Below are 17856 nucleotides of genomic sequence, written 5' to 3'. Positions count from 1 at the left end.
ATATCTCCAGACATTGCCAAATGTCCCCTGGGGGCAAAATCATCGTGGTTGAGAATGACTGTGCCAGACCATTTATTTAGTGCAGCCTGATGTGTTTTCTTGGATGAGGGTTCATCAGCTTTCCTCCCTCCATCCCCAGAGAGACACCCATACAGTGTGCACAGGCACATAACGTGCACAATCTTGACTATGACACCCTTGAAGGTCACACTTACCTCTGGCTCTCCAAATACCCACCAATTCTTTGCACAAGCAGGGTCAGATGTGTGTTGGATGAACGCTCCTGAATATAACACTATCAAGGAGGTGTGGATGCTTAACATTTCACCCTGCTCTTTCCAAGGAAGTATAATATCTATTCACTACTCAATCTGGTTCTCATTCCCATTCCTGCTAACAGCAGCTCCCTGGCATGCTCCAAAAAAGGAAAAAAAAAGGTTGCCAGAGAGTGGATTCCAACTCATGGTGACGCCATGTGTGTCAAAGTAGAACTGAGCACCATAGGGTTTTCAATGGCTGATTTTTGGGAAGTAGATCACCAGGCCTTTCTTCCGATGCACCTGAGTGGGCTCGAACCTCCAACCTTTTGGTTAGCAGCCTAGTGTGTTAATTGTTTGTACCACCCAGGGAGTTCCCGGCATGCTACAAACACTCTAAAATACTCTTAGCTGCTATTGGCAGAAATTAGTTGCTTAACCTATTTCTCATCTTTAAAATTGGAGAATATCTGATAGAACTGATCCATTACTAGCATTACAATTCAATCCTTAACAAAGCTGAGGTTCTCAGGGATGATTCTGGAAGTCTCTGAAGAGACCAAGTTCCCACTGCTGGTTCAGTGATGGAGCTAGGATTCAATCCTAGACCTGACCGCAAGTCCCAGGACTCTACCTCTCATGTGACCCTGCCTCCTTTTCAAGGCCTTGAGGGATTCTTCTGCCCCTCCAAATTGTTGTTAGCTACTGTCAACTACCGACTAATGGCGACCCCACACACAACAGAACAAAACACTACCCGGTCCTGCACCAACCCCATGATCGGTTGTGGAGCCATCAGACACTTGTGATTCATAGGGTCTGATTTTTGGAAGTAGATCACCAGGCCTTTCCTCCTAGTCTTAGTCTGGAAGCTCTGCTGAAACCTTTTCAGTATCATAGAAACATGGACACCTCCACTGGCAAACAGGTGGTGGCTGCACACGAGGTGCAATGGCAGGGAATTGAACCTGGGTCTCCTGCATGGAAGGCGAGAATTCTACCACTGAACCACCACTGCCCCCAACCCGTCATGGATTGTGTCCCCCCTAAATATATGTATCAGTTTGGCTTGTATTGTGTGATTGTCTGATTTGATTTCCCTATGTGTTGTAAATCCTATGGCTTTGATGTTAATGAACTGGATCAGCAGCAGTTTTACTGATGAGATCTACAAGATTAGATTGTGTCTTAAGCCAATCTCTTTTGAGATATGAGAGAGGCAGCAGAGAGACAGAGCGACCTCATGCCACCAAGAAAGTAGCACCAGAAGCAGAGCGCCATTTTTTGGACCTAGGGTCCCTGCGCTTGAGAAGCTCCTTGACCAGGGGAAGACTGATGACAAGGGTCTTCCCCTGGAGCTGGTGCCCTGAATTTGGACTTCTAGCCTTCTAGGCTGTGAGAGAATAGCTTGTCGTATTTCTGTTACAGCAGCACTAGATGACTAAGACACCCTCCAAATTAGAATCCTGAATTGGAAGGGAACCCAAATATCAACTATCTAGCAGCCACCATGGAGCATCAACTCTGTGCCAGCTCTGCCTGCCATCTCCTGTGTTGTCGTCTCCCATCCCAGTCTTCAGTTTATGTGCCTTATTTGAGCTTTGTCCAGCATACAGCACATATGAGCTGGGGAGGGAATTGACATGAAAATTCTAATCCAGCTCCCTCCCCACACTTCTTTTTCCTACAGTGAAGCATTGAACAAAGTGCTTCAATGCATTATTACATTTCATCCTCACAACCCACTGAGGGAGGTCCTATCGGCCCCATGTTGCAAATGGAGACACTGAGGCTCACTGCTGCTGGTCAAGAGGCCCTGAATCCAACCTGGTCACACTCCAGACCACAAACTCTTCACCAGCTCGCTGCTGCCACCTGCCTTTCATTAGGTCATCAATGGACAGACAAGTATCACCGGAGCCGACTTCACGTCTTTCAAAAGCAGGCATCTTAGGCTTTACTTCTGGCAGGTCATGTACTATTTGATGTTTTGAAATCTTCGATGTCACAAGCTCCCACTCCCTACTTCCAGGAAGCACCAATCTAGTCCGACTCACTTCACAGATGAGGAATTGTATGACTCCCAGGCTCAAAAGAAACCCCTTACACAGAGCCAACCAACTCTGGTATCCAAGTCGTTTCCCCTTTCTCTCAATTCTAGTCCTACCTATTCTTTAAGGTCTGTAGAGAAAGCTGGGGTCTGCCAGTAGTGTGACCTTGGTCTTATCACTTAGCCTCCCCGGACTCAGTAGTGAGGCAAAGATATTTCTAATACTCCAAAACGGTTAGACATTTCTCCCTGACATGACTGTCAGTTAAATGAATCACATCTCTCTGCTTTGGATCTGAGTATTTTTAGCATGGTAACATTTGCCACCTGTTGTTCACACAGTAGCAGCTGTTTTTGAATGTGAAGGCAAGACTCCTCCCCCAAGCTCCTCAATTGGCTGATAGTTCTGCAGCTCAAACTTCTGGTAAGCATGGTGGTCCCTCTTAAAGGCTTGCATTCATTTCAGCCTCTGAGTGCAGTTAGAGGACAAAGAGCCTTTTGCTGTACAACCCCCCAGCATTTGCTGCACACTATACACAGCACTGAAAGATTGACACCTTTGAATTGTGGTGTTGGCAAAGAATATTGAATACACCATGGACTGCCAGAAGAACAAACAAATCTTTCTTGGGAGAAGTACAGAATGCTCCTTAGAAGCAAGGATGGCAAGAATACAGGTCGCACATACTTTGGACATGTTATCAGGAGGGACCAGTCCCTGGAGAAGGACATCATGCTTGGTAAAGTGGAGGGTCAGTGAAAAAGAGGAAGACCCTCAATGAGATGGATTGACAGTGGCTGCAACAATGGGCTCAAGCATAACGATGAGGATGACGCAGGACTGGGCAGTGTTCCGTTCTGTTGTACATAGGGTCGCTGAGTCGGAACAGACTCCACGGCACATAACAATACACACTGGAGCGCTGGTAGCACAGTGGTTAAGAACTCAACTGTTAACCAAAAGGCCGGCAGTTCAAATCTACCAGCTGCTCCTTGGAAACCCTATAGGGCAGTTCTACTCTGTCCTATAGGATCACTGTGAGTTGGAATCAACTAGTCGGCAACAGGTTTTGTTTTTTGGTTTAACATACAGAGCACCCAGCATCCCTTGCCATTTGCATTCTCATCTATGTCCAGCATAGGGTCCCTATGAGCTGGGTAGGGAGTCACCACCAAATCTGATTCTTTCCCCTTGCTTCAGTTTCAGCCCTAATTCTAAAGAACAATCAAGGAACTTTGTTCCCTTCCACCTTTCCCACAGATGTTTGCTATGGTTCGTGTATAGACCCATTATTAGCACTTAACATTTTCTAACATGCTATATAACTTGTCTACCAACCAATTAATCTCAAACACTGTACCTATAACGGTGCCTGGCATGTAAGAAGTGCTCAATGCATTTGCTGAACGCATCACCCAGCACCTTACTCTCCAGGTGCAGCTTTTCTGTAAGGCAGCCAATGCCATGACACTGCCTACAATGCAATGTACAGTATGCTACAGTGCCAACAATTAACCTAGCTCTTTTCAGCAAAAGTGAACGCCCCTGAATCCAGGTATTTAAATCAGGGGTTGGCAAATCTTTTTCTGTAAAGGGCCAAGTAGTAAATATTTCAGGCTTAGCAGACCATATGGTCTTTATGGCAACAGGACAAACGCAACCATAGATACTATGAAAAAATTTCTTTCAAACGTTTGAAAATGCAGAAACTTTAAGTCACAGGTTATACAAACACAGGCAGTAGCAGACCAGAGTTTGCCTGACCCTGACATTTGAGCTTCAAAAAAAGGCACCAGTAATCAAACTAGCCAGCTCACATGAGCAGCCTATTTGGGTATATCAAAACAAAAGCTAGGATACGGTAAGCAAACATAAATAAATACAGTAACTTATTGAAGGCTTAGAGACAACAGTAACTTATTGATGACTCAGAGACAACAGTAACTTATTGATGACTCAGAGACAACAGTAACTTATTGATGACTCAGAGACAACAGTAACTTATTGATGACTCAGAGACAACAGTCAATGTCAAATCACATAAAGAGGCAGATCAAGAATCAAGAAATCTTCCGGATTAAGAGAACTTCCTGGAATTACCAGGGGTAGAATACAAAATTTGCTAATATAGAGAACTCTTCAAGAGATTAGGAAGGAGATCAGGCAAAACGCAGAATAAGCCAAGCAGCACACAAAGCATCGGAGGAAGTTAAGATTAGAGAAGAGCATAATGACAAACTAGGCTGCGATAATCCATAGAGACAGCAAACAGAAATCCAGGAGTAACAATAAATTTTCAGAATTAGACAATTCAATAGAAAGTCATAAGAGCAGAATCGAGGCAATGGAAATCAGAATTAGTGAGAGTGAAGATAAAGCACTTGGCACCAAGGTATTTGAGGAAATACCAGATAAAAGAATTTGAAAAAATGAATAAACCCTAAGAATTATGTGGGACTCTATCAAAAGGAATAACCTACGAGTGACTGGAGTACCAGACAGGGAGGGATAACAGAAAATACAAATACAAAAGCAACAACAGTGAAAAAGAATATATAAAGAAAAATGACTCAGCACAGAAAATTAAGTGGAAAAAAGAAATTGAGTTTGCCTGACCCGTGTTCTTCTAAGAATGTGCCACCCCCAGGTATACACCTCCTGTAACAGAAACACCTGATCGAATTACCAACCAGGGTATGTTCAGTGAAGATTTTAGGTGTGCTGTCCAATACAGTTGTTAGGTGCCGTCGAGTTGATTCTGACTCATAGCAACCCTATAGGACAGAATAGAACTGCCCTGTAGGGGTTCCAAGGAGTGGCTGGCAAATCCAAGCTCTTAACCACTACGCCAACCAATACAGTGGCCACTGCCAACTGTTAGTTGCCATTGAGTTGATTCTGACACAATGGCGACCCCACGTGTGTCAGAGTAGAACTCTACTCCAGTTTTCAAGGCTGTGACCTTTAGGAAGCAGATCAACAAGCCTGTCTTCCAAGGTACTTATGGGTGGGTTCAAATCACCAACTTTTTGGCTAGTAATTCAGCACTTAACCGTTTCTACCACAAGTAATGTTACAAGTCAAGTTCTCCAGCCACACTAGTCATATTTCAAGTATTTGGTAGCCAGACTGAGAACATTTCTACCACTTCAAGAAAGCACTACTGGACAGTGCTGTTAGGTCATCTGGTAGAGGGCTGGGGTAGGGGAGTAAACTGAGTACTGGACAAACCAGAATGTAACAGCAGTTCAAATGAAATGTCTCACATATTTATTAGCATGCTTAATCACTTAATGCAGAAACAAAAAAAAAGGAATAAACCACAATTTTCTGACTCATGTTTGAATGGTATAGACCACAGGGCAATTTCCAACTTGATTCGCTAAAATGCTACCAGGCTGCCAGGGGGAAGGCCGTGTTCCATCACATGTGCGACTCCTTACAGGCCCAGCTTAGTTCTTCTCCAATGTCTCCTCTTGGAGTTGTACCTACACAGAACGAAACTGTAAGTTACAAAGAGTCTGACCTCAATCTAGCTGTTCTTATTCACCAAACTTTGCCTTTTAGGTACCACAAAGTCCTCTAAAGGCAAAGGGTCCCTCTTCCTTCAACAAATTTTGAACCCTTTCTGGTAAGTAAAGAATGACTTGCTAGATGTGTTTAAGAACTACTCAAGCTAATTTTTTACCTCTCACAAGAACCCAAGGCTAGAGAGAAAAATGGGTTTTTATTGGAGCTTGAGAAGTGGAGAAGCTCTCCCTTCCAAGTGTACACCCATTCAACTTTGAATTCAGGAGATCTGGGGTAGACCGAGATATGTATTTTAACCCCCCTCTCCTCCTTTCTAAATGACATTGAAAAGTCAATTAACATGTTAACACACTCATAAAAGCTCCTACACAATTCTTACACAGATTAACACCCATTCATTCCAATCCCAGAGCAACAGTGATTTGCAGTGCTAAAGCCATCTCACGATTGTGCATGTTAATCTGTCATGGTTTTACCCTCATAAAGACAAAACCAAAGACGATCAACACAGTGTTTCTTTCAGCAGGATAATGTCAGTACTTCCACAAACTGAAGCACTGTAATTGCAACCTGCTTTGAATACAATCTTAGAAGTTGAAAGACAGCTAAAACAATAGTAAAAGTCATTCTATGGTGCCAATTTTCTGGGCCAAGAACACAGAATCCTAAATACAAAATACATTCCCAGCTCTGAGAGACCAATAATAGCAGGTAACCTTTATTAAGCTAGGCACTGAGTTTTCTATACATTTCTTTCATTCCTCACAGCAACCCGTAAGGCAGGTGCCATCATCATTGATGGAGAAAAAATCGTGTTCACCTAGATGTTTAAGAAAAAGGGTGGTTATGGTGGGGGCTTTACTACGGACAACTGGGGTGTTCTCAACAGAAACCCAAACCTGTAGAAGGGCCGAGCTGCCTAACCACTTTGCCTAGTGACTCACTGCTCTTTTCTCAGTATTGTGCAGGGAAGACCAGGGGATTTTAAAATCTAGTCGCATCTAACAATGAAACATCCACATACAATGTCAGCTTAATCAAGTGCTCTGAAAAGAACAATCAGGGGAATGTTTTCTTTTTGACTTTTCCCTAACTTTTTGGTCTTCTGGGCTTAATCATCAGGAAACCTCGATACTAGGCTGTCACCTTGGACAAATCTCACTGATTTTCAATGCTCATTTTTCCTCCCTGAGGCCCACCAGGTCCAAAGAGCAGTGGGTTAAAAGGCACACAGGAGTTTTAATCCTAGCTCTGTTTGAAGTTCATCTAGATGACCCTGGAGGTCCTAATGTTTTTCTCCCAAAAATCATCAATTCAGCTGCTTCTGCAGTAGAGGGCAATCTTCCAGTCTTTAAGAAAGGTACATTTCAAAGAGTGACTGGATCCTCCATCAACAGCTGCCTCCTTTGCCAGGAGAACTGGATAATGCCCGGCTTCTATTACTGAATGTTTTGATCAAAGATTCTATAGAAGAATTCTAATCAAAGGGGGGAAATGCAGAACAGAATTCCAAATTCTCATAGAATCCAGACTTTGTAGAGCCACAGAGGCTGGAAGAACCCCAAAACTATTGCCCTGAGATAATCTTTAAATTGTAAACAAAAAAATATCCCCTGAAGTCTTCTTAAAACCAAACAGTTTAGCTTAACTAGTAAAAAAGGTCTGCCTTGAGCATTATGTTTTTAAGAACTATCTATGGGATCAAACTGACAACAGCAACTTGAAAGACTAGATAGGAAACTTGGGGGTAGTGAATTATGTCAGTCACTGAATTGTACATGTAGAAATTGTTGGTATGTTTGGCTGTGTATATTCTGAACAATAAAATAAATGGGGAAAAAAAACTTGTTCGGGTGAGCCAACTTTGTCTTCCCCACCAGGGTAATGAGACAACCTTAGGCTCTGTCTCAAACAGAAGACAATCAGGAAATTAACAAGTACGGGAAGGATCTCTTCTACGCCCAGTTGAAGAAGCACAGTGTAAAAAAAGGAATTTCAGAATGGTGGTACAAGGATGAATTAGATTGCATGTAAGCTTACCTGATTTTATTACCAGTTTTCATTCGAATCCATTGGGGAATGGGGCGATTCTGCTTTTGTTTCTTGGCCAGGAATCTCTTGATCCTGAAAGTCTTATGAGAAGACTAGGAAGGAAATGCAATCAATTTAGATAGTTCACACTAGTCTGCCTAAATGATTCAAAGTTAGGAATCCTCTCAAATCAACAAAACTTTGACTACTTAATATAGACCAAAAACAATCTTCTCCATGGTGAACACGTTGTGCCCTTTGTTCCTCACAATTTCTCTGGAGGCGGATACCCTAATTCCCATCAAATAAAAAACAAGTAGAATCAAGGAGGTAAGCAACCTGCTCAAAATCAGAGTATTCATGTCTAGCCTGCTGTCACCAGGGCTCAGGAGACTACATAGGGGTACAGCTAGTGCTGGGGAGACTGGCTTCCTGGAAAGAGTACTGCTTTCAGTCAACCAGAATAACCTGTCACTTGCAAGTCAATGAGTCCTGGTGCCCTAGTTTGTAAAATGGGGGTAGCTACACTTTCAAGGTTCATTGCAGGGCTAGCTAAGATTACTTATTTATGCACTGTCTTGACATTTAGTAGATCGATTCTGCCCACTCACCATTTTGGTATTAATCCTAACTGAACTTCTGGGGTCTATTTAAAATGCCACTTTTTCAAAGACGTCTTTCCTAATTTCTCGTTGCCTCTTATGGCTTCTGTTAAGAATTTGGGTCATCTGAGTCCAACTCCAACCACTCGTCCCCCACTCATGACAATCTGGCAAAATGACCTGAGTCTAAAACGTGGCCCAACAAACCCTTTGCATAACAGGGGCCATTATAACTAAATCCTTCCCTCCCCAACCCACATTAAGTTACAAATCTTCTGTCAATAAGCTATAAAACAGGGGATAATGATCCCCTCCATGCCTAGAAGCCTATAAACATTTTTTTCTCAGGAAAACAGTGCCACAGAAAAAACCCGGACAGTGACTCATCTGCAACTGACATTTACTAAGAAATGTCTGAACGGCGCATGGCTTTGCACAACACTCCTTGTACCAGGCGCTTCCACAGGGTGACGCTCTCAGTTCCTGAACAAACGACTAAGAATACTCATAAGCCAACCCTGCGGTATGGTCTCGGGAGCCAGATTAAAGCTTTCCTAAATCCAGCAGCCCACATCCACCTCCCGATGCCTGGCAAGTACCACGGTCCGTGGGCAGCCCCGCAGCCAGTCCACGATTCACGAGGTGGTCCCCAACCTCTCCTCCTGCCCCAAAATCACAGTTCGCTCAGGAATCAGGGTCCGGTCTCCACTGGGGCAACCCTGAGAGAAGGCTAAAGGGGGGTGGGGATCCCTACCAGCCTTGGCGGCGGTCTGGCGCGAAGAGCGCCCCCTCGGACCCCGCAGCGCCAGAGCAGCCCGCCCCTCCTCATCACTTGCAGGCTAGCTCCCCATCAGGCCCGCAGACTGGAGTGGTGGCCAAACTCGACCTTCTCTTGGGAAAGCCTAAAAAAGGCCTCCGCATCTGGTCTTCCCGCGCGACCTCGGCGGGCCCATGGTGGCCCCGGGTCTCAGGAAGCCGCCCCGGAGCCGATGGTGGCGGATGGTCTTACCATGGCGAGGAAGGCCGGCGGCCGCACACACCACAACGGCAGAGAAAAACCAAAAGAGAACGAATCGTACGGAATTACGTTTTAGAAGGCGCAGCCGGAGGCGGGGTTTGGGAAGTGACATCACGATTGGCCACAGCCTCGTAGCACCCTTAGCAGTTTGAGTTCCCGTGGAGCAGTGGGAAGCTGCGTTCGTTCTGTGCGAAATTGAACTCGCTTAGATTCCACTTCCACAAATGGGTTCCCCAGGGGGCTCGTCAGTTTGATAGGGGCACCCTGTTGAGTGGGTGAGACAGACAGCCGTAATAAGTGCAAAAATGGAAGTCCCTCCAAAGGCAGAAGTCGCACAAAGGAGGCGGGACTAACTCCAAAGAGGGGCGGTGGAGGCGCAACTTCCTGGCCTAAGGACATCGGCCCTGCGCTTAGAAAGAAGCGCACAGAGGAGCAGGGACTGAGGTCGCTGCTGCTGGGTTAGGCTGGGACCCAGCTGAGCCTTTGTAAGAGAGTTGGACGTAGTCCGGCTCATAGCGAGCCTATAAGACAGGGTAGAACTGCCTGATAGGGTTTCCCAGGGCTGTCCAAGGAGCGGCTGGTGGATTGGAACTGCAGACTTTTTGGTTAGCAGCTCTAAGCTCTTAACCACTACGCCACTAGGGTTTCCAAGCCTGGGGACAGCCTTGCGCTTTTTAGCCTAGGCAAGAGGTTGTCAACAAAGGCTTTTAAACTGAGAAAGGAGGGACAAAACTTTTTCCTTGGCTGGTGGAAAGCCCAGACGAACCTCTTAGCCCACCTTTGGCAAAATGTACAGGAATTAATGGCATGCGTTTTGGACACTACTGTTCCCCGTTTTCATCTTTTTTTCTTCTCACCATTAAAACAAAACCTCTTTACACCTTTGCAGTCACCTCAAGCAGTTTCGCATCAATGCATTAGGGCAAGGGTTTTTAACCTGTGGTTCACAAGGGTCCGTGGATAGAATTCAGAGAGCCCATGAACTTGGATGGTAAAAAAAAAAAAAAAAAAATTAAACTATGTTTTGCACCAAACTGACTGAAATTTAGCACTTTCTTCGTTTATATAAATTATGGATGTTTTCAGATTACATTACAACCACAAAAAACCCACTGCCGTCGAGTCGATTCCGACTCATAGCGACCCTATAGGACAGAGTAGAACTGCCCCATAGAGTTTCCAAGGAGCGCCTGGCGGATTTGAACTGCGGAACTCTGGGTTAGCATCCGTAGCACTTAACCACATTACATTACATTACATTACAGTTGATAGAAATGTCTCAAAATATTATTTACATACTCATCACTTCTTTGAAATTACAGACCCACAAATAGAACTGTGTTAAGAAGCCTATATATTGTTGTTAAGGAGCTTTGGTGACTCGGTGGTTAAGTGCTCAGCTGCTAACTGAAAGGTCGGTGGTTGGAACCCATCAGCCACTCCTCAAGAGAAAGATGTGGCAGTCTGCTTCCATAAAGGTTACAGCCCTGGAAACCGTATGGGGCAGTTCCACTCCGTCCTATGGGCGGCTATGACTAGGAATCGACTGGATGGCAGAGGGTATATTGTTGTTAGCTGCCACCAGAGGCTTCCATGACTTGTAATAGCATTGTCCTCACAGATAATGGAAAGTGTGCTTGTGTTCTTGGGTTTTAAATATTTCTCAGTTTTCATTTCTAGTAGAGTTAGTATTGACAGATACAGTCCGCATAAACAAAAGCTCTTTGAGGTCCTCAACAATTAAGTGTAAAGGGGTCCCGAGGCTAAAACTTGGGAGCACTGCTCCTATATGCCAGTGAAAATGAACAAACTGCCGCTACCCAAAACAACACGATGGATCTCATAAACACAATGTAGCACAAAGGAAACCAGACGCAAAAGCATGCAGACTGTAGAATTCCGTTTATGTAAAGACCAAAAACGGGCAAAACTAATTTGTACCATAGAAGCCAGGGCAGTGGTTCCCCGTGGCAGTAGAAGTGTGCTGGTGATGTTCTGTTTCTTGGTCTGGGTGCTAGTTACACGGGTGTGTGCACTTTGTGAAAATTCATCTAGCTGGACACTTGTTTGTGTACTCTTCTGCCTGAGTGTTACATGTCAATTAAAAGTTAAAAACATTTGTATGGCTCTAAAGACAAAACTACCTATAAGTGAACATATATTCAGAGAGGGCTAGCTGCCATCCTAGTGCCCTCCTCCCTGTTATCTCCCTCTCCCGTAAGTAATTTTTTTCCATAGATAATTTCTAATAGTTAATGAATGGTTTATCCTTCTGTTGTTTCATTTGGGAGTTATTTGAATACCCCCAACCGTTGCCTTCCTACAGCAAAAGAGGCATGCTATACACAGGAGATAGCCCACGTGACGCAGAGAGGAGGAAGCTGAGGTGGTTCACAGCAGATGGCTTGCAGTTCAGAAAATTAGGCGGCTCAGCGGCTTTCTGCAGAGAATGAAGGGATTGGAGAAACAAGGAAGGATTTGGAATAGAAACATTTGTTCATTTAACTTAAGTTGAATGCCCTTACTAGGTACAATAGCAGGATAGACTGTACTGTCACTTGCAGTACAGGGTGGCTCAAGTGCTAAGATGGATGTACGGGATGCTGGGAGAGCACCAGGGAGCCTCTAGCCCAGCCTAGGCAGTAGAGGCGGTCGGGCAGGGCAAAGGTCTTCCAGAGAAAGGAATGCTTGAGGGAAAGCCTGAAGCAGGAGTAGGAGGGGGCAACAAAAGGTGGTTTTCCAGAAAGAGGGAACTCTATCTGGGTATAGAGGCCCACTGTAGGTATCCAGGGCTTCCCGGGGTAGGCCAGTTGGTCTGAGCTTGACCCTGGGAGCCAACAATTGGCCCCCAGGATCAAGACTTCTGTAGGAGAATAATTCTTTGTTTCAAAAGCCGTTTTATGCAGAAACCTAGCCTTTCTTTCTCTCTTACGCCTCTAATCCCATCTGTTAGCAAATCCTGTCTCCTCTGTCTTCAGAATATATCCAGAATCCAAATGCCCATCACTGCCCCCAGTCTGGTTCAAGACAGCATCACCTCTCACTTGGATTATTACGAAAGCCTCCTAGCTCTTCTCTCTTCTGACCCTGCATCCCTATAGTCTCTTGTCAACACAGTAGCCACAGTGATCCTGTTAAAACCTAAGTCAGAGTGAGTCACTCATCTCCTCAAAGCCCTCTGATGGCTTATCAGCTCACTCTGAGTAAAGACCCAAGTCCTTACAATGCCCTACGAGGGGCATACACAGTCAGGCTCCTCCACTCCCACCTCTCTGACCTCATCTCCAACTACTCTGGCTTTCAATTCACTCTGCTTCAGCCACACTGGCCAGATACATTCCCACCTCACAGCCTTTGCTCTTGCTGTTCCCTCTACCTGGAACATTGTTCCCCTAGATATCTCCATGGATCCCTGGTGGCGCAGTGGTTAAGAGCTTGGCTGCTAACCCAAAGGTTGGCAGTTGGAATCCACCAGCTGGTCCTTGGAAACCTTATGAGGCAGTTCTACTCTGTCCTCTAGGGTCACTATGAGTCGAAATCGACTCGACAGCCACGGGGTTTAAATATCCCCATGGCTTCCTCCATCAGTCTCTTTAGGTCTTTATTCAAATGTTATCTTCGCAGCGAGGCTTTCCCTAACCACCCTATTCAAAATTGCAACCCCTGGCCCCTACTCAGCACTCCCTACCCCTATTCCTGTTTTTTCTCCATAGTGCTTAACTGACGTAAGTTGTATTTTATTTATTATCTGACTCCCTCCCTAGAATGTAAGCACCATGAGGGCATGGATTTTATTTTTGTTCACTGATGTATTCCCTTAGCCTAGAAGAGTGCCTCACACATAGCAGGTGTTCAATAAATATTTGATGAATTAATGAATTCTAATACATCAAACGGACAAAATTGAAGAACAGGCTCCTTGGGCAGTTTACATCTTCCTTGCTTGGCCTGGACACATTTCTTGTTTGCGGAACCCCTGAAGCACTCTGCCCAGCCAAGAGAGTTCCTCAGAGCATGATTTCAAAATTACCGCCGAAGGCAACCAGGAGTCACTGAAAGCTTTTAAAGGATAAATGGCAATTCTATAAGCACTGTACAAAGAACCTTTGGGCTGTCTTGTGGAGAGGAGATGGAGTAGGGTAAGAGTGGAAACAAGGAGATCCATGAGAGATTGTTGCTGTAGTCCCAATGCAGTCACCTACCAGTCCCTGAGTCTGTCTCTCTCAGTCCTCACAGATTTAGTTCTGCTCAAAACTTTCCAATGGCTCCCCATAGCATTTGGAATAAAAGTCCAAGTCCTAATCATGACCTATGTGATCTTGCCTCTGTTAGCTCTCTGACTTCATTCCATACCCTTCTACTACTCTTCCCCCTTGTTCACTTTACTCCAGCCACATTAGCCTCTTTGCCATTACCAGAACAGGCCAGGCACACTTCTACCCCAGGGCCTTTTCATATACCTTTTCCTCTCGAAGGCTCTTTGCCCAGATATGCACAGGGCCAGTGCCCTCATTTCCTTCTCAAGTCTTTACTCAAAAATCAGCTTTTCACTGAGGACTTTCAGCCCCCACCCATGAACAACATATCTTCCTTCCTTTTTTTTTTCTCCTAAGCACCTGTCATTTCCTAACAACAAATATTTTTCTTATCTGCTTTTTTTCTCTCCTCTTGAATGTTAGGAAACCGTGGTGGCATAGTGGTTAAGTGCTATGGCTGCTAACCAAAGGGTTGGGATTTCAAATCCGCCAAGTGCTCCTTGGAAACTCTACGGGGCAGTTCTACTCTGTCGTATAGGGTCTCTATGAGTCGGAATTGACTCAACAGCAGTGGGTTTGGTTTGTTTTGGGTTTTGAATGTTAAGCTCCATGAATTTTTTTTATTGCAATAACCTAGGGGAGACATGCGGGGCAGTGGTGGTTCAATGGTAGAATTCTCACCTTCTGTCAGGGAGACCTGGGTTTGATTCCCGGTCAACGGACCAAAGAAAATCCTGTCTTTAGGCTGGGCCTTGGTGAGCTCCTGGGACGTAACCTCTGAGATCTTGGACTATTCTGCCTGATAAGAATGTTTTTGTGTGCGCTAGGACTTGGGCCATACTGTACCAGTGTGATCAGATAGTTTATTTGAACAGTGTGATTTATGTTGAACTCTTTTTTTTTTTCACTCTGGGGATTAGAGTTTGAGTAGCTGAGGTCAGTCACTTGGGTGCTACACGCCCATATGACTGATCCCAGTAAAATCCCTGGACACCAAGGCTTGAGTAAGCTTCCCTGGCTGGCAGAACTTTCCACGTGTTGTCATACGTTCTTTTTGTTGTTCTTGTACTAAATCTCCATGAATTTCTGTCAGTTTTGTTCACTAATGTAATACGAAAGCCTAGACATGAATGGCACATGGCAGGTGCTCAAAAAATACTTAAGTGAATGAATAAATGAATGAACGATAATAGCCTGAACTAGGCAGTGGGAGGATAGAGAGCAGGGAGATGTATTAGACAAAGAGAATATGATAATTGATTGGCTGTGGAGGTGAGGATGAGGTCAAATAGGACCTTCAGTGCCTGAGTGGATAGTTGGCTAACATCCTCTGCAATACAGGGTTACAGTAGGAGGAACTCGAGTTGCTTAGTTTGGGACCTGAGATGCTTGTGGGTCATCTAGATGCAGATGTCCAGTAGGCAGCTGGGTATGAGATTAGGGGAGTGGCTATGGCTAGACAGCCTTAACATCTAAAAATCTTTGTTCTTCCTCTCATTAAGAAGCGTAGTTTATCCTTGGAATATATCATAGAGAAATAAGAGCCTTTACACCAACAAGATATAGGCACCAAAAAACCAAAACCCAAATCCACCGCTGTCGAGTCGATTCCGACTCATAGTGACCCTATAGGACAGAGTAGAACTGCCCCATGGGGTTTCCAAGGACCAGCTGGTGGATTTGAACTGCCGACCTTTTGGTTAACAGCCGAGCTCTTAACCACTACGCCACCAGGGCTCCAAGTATATATTAATATATATATATATAAAATAAATATTTGGTAAGTGAATAATGATTTCTTGTGTGAGATTTCTAAGGATGCCTGATGCTGTGTATGTAGCTGTCAACATATACTTTCCAAGAATCCCTCAAGTGTAAGCCTATCTTTGCTACCCGGTTTCCTTTAATACTGACATAAATGGTCATCATATTTTGAGGTGTTAAGAACAGCCTGAGAGATACTAAAGGAAATTCCAGGCAGCTCCCATAAAAAGTATAACATACAGAGAGCCCTATATAGCAACAAAAGGCTACCAAACTCCCTTAATCAACCTTTTCCCTAGGAAATTAAAGATGTCTGTGAATACTGTAGAAAGTTACATATTAACTTTGTAATCAGAGTTAAGTTACTGCTTCCAGACTACCATTTGTATGCATGCTGAGGGAAGTGGGCCTGGTTCTGATTTTGAAGGAGCCCTGGTGGCGCAGTGGTTAAGAGCTTGGCTGCTAACCAAAAGGCTGGCAGTTTGAATTCACCAGCCGTTTCCTTGGAAACCCTATGGGGCAGTTCTACTCTGTCCTCTAGGGTCACTATGAGTCTGAATCGACTCGACAGCAACAGGTTTGGTTTGGTTTTTTATTAAGCCTTATGAGGAGCCCTGGTGGCGCAGTGGTTAAGCACTTGGCTGCTAAGTGAAAGGTCAGCTGTTGGAACCCACCAGCCACTCTGCGAGAGGAAGATGTGGCAGTCTGCTTCGGTAAAGATTTCAGCCTTGGAAACCCCATGGGGCAGTTCTACTCTGTCCTATGGGGTTGCATTAGTCGGGATCGACTCGATGGTGGTGGGTTTGGTTTTGAGTTTTAAAGCTTCATGAGTGCCCGAATTATCCCTTTTTCACTGCTCTGGACATAACCTACCCTAAGTCCCCACACCACTTGAATTTTTCCTGCCTACTTCCCTTACTTCCCTTAGCATCACTTCTCGCCACCAGAGCAGCTAAACTCCCATGACTGGAAGCTCCATGAGGGCAAGGATCATGTTTTGCTCACTATCATATTCTCAGTGCCAACACATAGTAGGAGGTGCTCAGTAAATGTTCAGATATCCAGTGACTGTCTCAATCCTAAATCTTTATTTCAAAAGTGTAAAGGAAATCAAGCCTGTGTCCGAAGTAGGCAAAAATCGAATAAACTTGCTATTCTGTTGTTTACAAGTTTATTTTTATTAAGAACACAAAACTATGACTTACGAGGAAGTATTCCCCGCCCCCATCCCTGACCCCAAGAAAGACAGCAAGAGATGAACTAGAGAAAGGTGGCACTGTTGGAAAAGGCAGTCAATCCAAGATGGAGTTAAAAAAAAAAAAAAGCTTAGCAGGAAGAAGGGGCCTCCTGCAGTCTCACCAGTTCAGCCGGTTTGGGGATTTTGTCCAGCAACACTTGGCAGCCTAGGGGGCGGAGGCTCCCACACCATACCTGGCCATTACAATTCCTCACATTGTGCTCTATTTCTATTTGTCTTTTGCTACCACTGGACCATGAGTTCTTCAAGGACAAGGCCTGGCAGGCAGTGATTAATAAATGTTCACTGAATGAATATATACACGAGTGGAAGAAGTTTAAGTGGGGTGGGGAAGTGTGATTTCCCCACGGTTGGACTGGCAAGGCGAGAACAAAAAAGGGAGGTGCTGACATGAAAGCAGCCCTGAAGTGGCTGGCAACAGGGTAAGGAGGCAAGCAATGCCAGCTCATGACTAATGGTTCAGGAGTGTCCCTCATCCTAAGGCCATGTCCTCTAACCTCCATCTTGGCTTCCATGTTTACCTGCCTTCTAAGGAAACCTACACTACTGCTTATCACTTTCCTTGGTTATTCATCCTCTAATAGAGCTTTCCTTTTGGCTTCTAAACATGTTCTAGTATTTCTCATATTTAAAATGATCCTCCACCAACACCATTTACCTTGTCTCCATTTTTTCACTGCCAAACATCTTTAGAGTTATCTATACTGGTTCCATTTCCTCCTCTCCCACTTATTGTTCAATCTAGTCTGGCTTCTATTCTCCATCATTCCAGGTCATCAATGATTTGTAAGTCATTGAATCCAATGGCCTTGTTTTCAGACATCATACTTCTCTCTCAGCGGTATTCAACTCTTCTTGGTCACTTCCTCTTCTTCAGACATTCTTTTCTCTTGGATTAACACCAGAGAATTCTGGGTTTTCTCCCACTCTCTGGATATTCCTTCTGTCTTTGTAAATTAATTGCCTTACCTGCATAGTAATGTTAGTGTTCTTCAAGGCTGGGCCCTAGGTCTGCTTCTTTTCTTCACTCTCCCCTTAAGTGACTAAATCCAAGCCCATGGCTTCAATGGACCATGTAAGAATAGATG

At 44.6% G+C, this 17856-nt stretch overlaps 1 protein-coding gene and 1 non-coding gene across 2 annotated transcripts; both read right to left on the bottom strand.

Annotated features, from left to right (window-relative positions):
* Positions 1–5555: 5555 nt before the first annotated feature.
* Positions 5556–9590, bottom strand: RPL39 (ribosomal protein L39). The gene is made up of 3 exons (XM_049872534.1): positions 9482–9590; positions 7880–7983; positions 5556–5796 (listed from the first exon to the last, which is right to left on the bottom strand). Exons 1-3 carry the CDS (start codon positions 9482–9484, stop codon positions 5748–5750), a joined length of 156 nt encoding a protein of 51 aa, XP_049728491.1. The 5' UTR covers positions 9485–9590; the 3' UTR covers positions 5556–5747.
* LOC126069762 (small nucleolar RNA SNORA69) lies at positions 6285–6416 on the bottom strand. The gene has a single exon (XR_007516034.1). It is a non-coding gene; the product is annotated as a small nucleolar RNA SNORA69 (small nucleolar RNA).
* Positions 9591–17856: the final 8266 nt, after the last annotated feature.

Source organism: Elephas maximus, chromosome X (assembly GCF_024166365.1).
Source record: "Elephas maximus indicus isolate mEleMax1 chromosome X, mEleMax1 primary haplotype, whole genome shotgun sequence".
Taxonomy (NCBI): domain Eukaryota; kingdom Metazoa; phylum Chordata; class Mammalia; order Proboscidea; family Elephantidae; genus Elephas; species Elephas maximus.
This window is presented reverse-complemented; position numbering and strand designations above follow the sequence as displayed.